Source organism: Athene cunicularia, assembly GCF_003259725.1.
Source record: "Athene cunicularia isolate RWA chromosome 25 unlocalized genomic scaffold, athCun1 chr25_part1, whole genome shotgun sequence".
In the NCBI taxonomy this organism is placed as follows: Eukaryota; Metazoa; Chordata; class Aves; order Strigiformes; family Strigidae; genus Athene; species Athene cunicularia.
In genome coordinates, this window is record NW_020799134.1 from 1052836 (window position 1) to 1057558 (window position 4723).

Genomic DNA, 4723 nt, shown 5'->3' on the forward strand with positions numbered 1-4723 from the left:
CCCCTGCACCCCCCTTCCCGCCCCCCTCACCCCGGGGCGCTGGGAGCCTCCCGCGGATCGGGCTGAGGGGCAGTGAGGGGCCACTGGCCCCTCCAGGCCCTTTTGACGCAGCGTTTCTCACGTCTCGGCTCTCCCCGGTGGTGTTTTGCTCCAGGAAAACGTGGAGTTCCTCATTCAGGAGCTGCGGAGGCCGAAGTACAGCATCTATTTTATCTGTAAGTACGTCCCGTGCCTCAGACTCCTCGGGGACTGCTCTGATGTTCAGTAGAAAATACAGATGTGAGACGCTGCGACCGCTCCCGCCGACGGGCCGTCGCTAAAACCCTAAAAACGTCTAAACTCTAGTTTTTATGCTGTTTAGGTCACCACATTCTTTTAGCAAAGGGCACGTATCTATAAGATAAAACAACTAAATCGAAGCAGCTCATGAGAGATCGCTGCAAAGCAACACCTTAAATCTACGTTCCCCCAGTATGGCTTATTGCTGGAAATTTTTAAAGCTTCGTGTTGTTTCATAAACATGAAAGATGGTTAATGCTGGGGGCCTCTTTATTGTAAGGAAAACTGAGATGCGCAGGGGGAGAGACTGGCCTAAACCTTGGAGGTAAATAATTTAGGGTAGACTAAATTAGCGTTGGACTAAACCTGCTGCACGGCGCCTTCTGACACCCGGGTGTGCCGCGGAGTATTCTTGCAGCTTCGAAAAATGCAGCAGAACACCTGCAGCCGGTTTTGCGTTGAGGTCCAGTCCCCCAGCACAGGTATCGCTTGGTGAGAATCTTGGAAACGGAGCCGCAGCGGCCTCTAGATGTCATTGCTGCTCCGCAGAAACGCGGCGATGCTCGGGAGCCGGCTGGGGGGCTGCCGGAGGGGACCCCGGGTTGTGAAGGGCCGGGGAGCCCCCAGCGAGCTGCGGCTGTCACCGTGTTCAACCATTTCATATTTCTTGCCTTTTACACGCATAAATTTACGGACCACAAGCAGGCTGGGCACAGTGTGGGCTTTGCTGGGCCGATGTTAAGCCAGGGAGAGGATGAGAGACCAGCACTGCCGGGTCCCACCAGGGGTTTATTCAGCGTTGGGCGCTGATCCAGCGCTGCAGGCGTGTGTGAGAGGCAGAAAGTTGGACGGGGAATAGCTCAGAGTATCCGTGCGAGGTAACTTCTGGATTATGATGTCTGCATAATAATTGCAGGTGTAAGGTCAAGGGATCAGTGGTGTAATCCGCTCCTGCGCCGGGGGAACTGCTCCCCCTGTTCCATGGTGGTGCGTGTTCCGTGGCGCTCGCAGAGCCTGACTGTGCTTTCGCTGTTGTTTTCCTTTCAGATTTCAGCAACGTGATCAGTAAGAGCGACGTCAAGTCGTTAGCTGAGGCTGATGAACAGGAAGTTGTGGCTGAAGTTCAGGTGAATTTTGAATATTTTCAATAGATCTCCTAATCCAAAAGAACCAGCAAAGCAAACGTGCCAGCTAACAGTCTCAGGTGTGGTGAGGAGAGGACTCTGCAGCTCTGAAACAGCAAGCAGCAGCGCTCCTGGGGTGGGGAAAACAATGAATGATAGAAAGTAAAAGAAAAAAAATACCCCATTTGTCCCTGCCCTCCAGCTGTCAGAGCCGTTGCCTGTTCTGCTCCCCGCTGGGTTTCCCAAGGCTGCTGCACCGTTGCGGTGTTGACAAAGAGCTGCGTGTGCTCGAAACACGCAGGTGACAAATTGGCAGCAGAGCTGTCAGCAGGAGCCGTGGGGATTTGAGAGGTCCAGCACGGAGGAAGGGGAAAGAGTCAACGAGTCTGCGTGGCTCAGGGTTTTAGCGTTCGTGTGCCTGCTGCCGGACCAGGGCCTCTTGCAGCCTGAACGAGGCTTGACAAGACACGTAACTATTTGGTTTCACTCGTTGGCAGGAGTTCTACGGCGATTACATTGCAGTGAATCCGCACGTTTTTTCTCTCAACCTCTTGGGCTGCTGCCAGGTACGTAAGAAGCTAACGCTTCTCCGGGGGGCCTTGTTTTATGGTTAAGAAAGAGCCCAGTAGCCACAAGAAGCCGTGGGTCAGCAGTGGGTTGCCCAGCAGGCAGAGGGCTGCTGAGGGTCCATCAGGCTGGAGCTGATCCCTGCAGGAACACCGGGGAGTCCTGGCTGGGGGCTCGGGGGGGTTTCCTGCTCCTTCAAAGCGTCGCTCGCTGTAAGGCTTGAAGACTTCGAAATAAATCTTAAAGTCTTAGAGATGTGAGGAGGAGTCTGGGGATGATGCCGGCAAGACTAAGCACAGCTTTTCCTTCCAGGGTCGTAACTGGGATCCGGCTCAGCTGTCCAGGACGACGCAAGGGCTGACAGCTCTGCTCCTGTCCCTGAAGAAATGCCCCATGATTCGGTACCAGCTCTCGTCCGAGGCAGCGAAGAGGCTTGCGGAGTGTGTGAAGGTGCGTGAGCGCCTACGCCCACGTTAAATAAGTTTGGTGACGTACTTAGGTTTTGTTTCTTTTTTTCGCCTATCGATGCATTTGAGAGAAATAACCCTTTTTCAGTCGGTTTGTGTAAATTCTGGCATTTTAGGGTTGGACTGGATGATCTTCAAGGTCTTTTCCAAGGTTTTTTTTTCTGTTGTTTACTTGGTTACGTGGCTCTGGGCAGGTCACGCCCCTCATCTCTGCCTGATCCCTGTTTCCTGCGAGGGTCATGAAGTGCTGTAGGTTACTTCTGAGAGCTGGAATTATTTCTTCACTAGCAGCATAGACTAAGATAGCAGCCCAAATTATTTTTCACCAGCTCTTCGCTTGTTATTCAGTTGGAGCCAAACCAAGAGGCAACATTTTCTGGCGATACATAAGCTCAAGTGGCTATTTTTTTTTTTTCCCCTCCTTTTCTCCACAGCAAGTGATCACTAAAGAGTACGAGCTCTTTGACTTCCGACGCACTGAGGTTCCTCCTCTCCTTCTCATTCTGGACCGGTCTGACGACGCCATCACCCCGCTTCTGAACCAGGTGACTCATCTCACCTCACACGAGGGCCCGTGGCAGTAGCAGAGTTCACCCCCCCCTGCCAGGGCCTGGTTTGTATTTAAAAGGGGAGAAGTACTGCCTCCCCCCTGTTCTTCTGGAAGCCCTCTTGTCTCTGGCGGCCTGGTTTTCGGGGGGCTGTGTGTGCCGGCGTCCGGGACAGGTGCAGCCACAGGTGCCAGCGCTGCTGTTGGGCGTCGCAGGCTCCTCGCCCAGGGTTGGTTTGTGGGGGCTGGTTGGCAGCACAGGGACGTGGTTCCTCAGTGACCTTGCACTTGGGTGTTTCTCCCTCTGTGTTCCTGATGGGTGGTAGTATTTACTATGTAGTTATTGTCATTTTTAAATTTTTTTTTTCTTTGTGTTGGTCTCCTTTCCCTTCAGTGGGGTAGGCTTGGACAGGGCCAGGCTGGGATCAGGCAGGGGCTGGAGCTGCCTCGGGAGCAGCTCTGGAGCGCACGTGGCGTAGGGGCCAGTGCTGCTCGTAGTGTTGGAGGGATCGCAGTCAGAAACGCAGCTCGTGGGTGGTTTGTGGGGCTCGGGACTGCCCGCAGCAAAGGGCACCAAAAGCATTTCCGCTCTGCAGAGATTTTCTGTCCAAAAGAGAGATCCAGATGAGCGTCAGTTCTCTGAGCAGCTTTCAGTTCTCTAGATTAATATGAGTCTTCCCAGGATAAATACAGTAACTCGCTGATGGGCAGACACACACACACCCCTACCCCTGCGTAAGGAACAAGTGAGCGTGTTGGAGATTGGTAACTGTGGAACCTCTGCAGCCCAAAGCACGCGTCCCTTGCCAGGCAGAGGAGGGGGAGATCACGGAGGGAACGGGGATGGGAATCCCCATCGCTCTGCTTTGAGCCGTGTCTTTTGAACCGCCCTACAGTGAGACCCGGGAACAGGGGAGGGGGCTTTTCCTTCGTGTTTGCACCAGCACCTCTCACCGTGGGATGCCTGTTTGATTGGAACAGAAGGAATATTTCTTTCTTACAGTAAAATTCTGGCGAAAGTTTGAGAAATGCACGCTTAGGCTGCGCTGTGTGTTCCCAGAGGAATATAAGCTGGCTTGCATTGAGTTCAGCCTGAAATCTGTGAATTTTCCAATGCTGTTTATGATCTAAGGTCATCGTTTGCCTTTCTCTTTCACCATCCTCGTCAGTGGACATACCAGGCTATGGTTCACGAATTGCTGGGGATTAACAACAACCGCATCGACCTCTCTCGGGTCCCGGGGATAAGCAAGGACCTCCGAGAGGTCGTTCTGTCTGCTGAGAACGACGAGTTCTACGCCAACGTAGGTACCTCGGTGGGGAACTTCATGAGTAGCTCAATTTGGGGATCATCGAATCATCATAGAGTGGTTTGGGTTGGGAGGGACCTTACAGCCCATCCAGTGCCACCCCCCTGCCCCGGGAAGGGCCACCTGCCACCAGCCCAGGTTGCCCAACGTGGCCTTGAACCCTTCCAGGGAGGGGGCAGCCCCAGCTTCTCTGGGCAACCTGTGCCAGGGCCTCACCCCCCTCCCAGGGGAGAATTTCTGCCTTAGATCTCACCTCAATCTCCCCTCTCTCAGGTTAAACCCCTGCCCCCTCGTCCTATCCCTCCCCCCCTGATCCAGAGTCCTGTCCCCCCCCCCTTTCCTGCAGCCCCTTTCAGCCCTGGGGGGCCGCTCTAAGGTCTCCCCGGAGCCTTCTCTCCTCCAGCTGAACCCCCCAACTCTCCCAGCCTG

General features: G+C 54.2%; 1 protein-coding gene across 1 annotated transcript in view; it reads left to right on the top strand.

Annotated features, from left to right (window-relative positions):
* Positions 1 to 154: 154 nt before the first annotated feature.
* The window catches only part of VPS45 (vacuolar protein sorting 45 homolog), a 26727-nt gene continuing 22158 nt past the window's right edge, over positions 155 to 4723 (top strand). Inside the window, exons 1-6 of the mRNA XM_026863924.1 lie at positions 155 to 215; positions 1327 to 1406; positions 1901 to 1969; positions 2283 to 2420; positions 2872 to 2982; positions 4154 to 4292. Coding sequence (XP_026719725.1) covers positions 2364 to 2420; positions 2872 to 2982; positions 4154 to 4292 — 307 coding nt within the window. The 5' untranslated portion in view covers positions 155 to 215; positions 1327 to 1406; positions 1901 to 1969; positions 2283 to 2363. The remainder of the gene's footprint in view (positions 216 to 1326; positions 1407 to 1900; positions 1970 to 2282; positions 2421 to 2871; positions 2983 to 4153; positions 4293 to 4723) is intronic.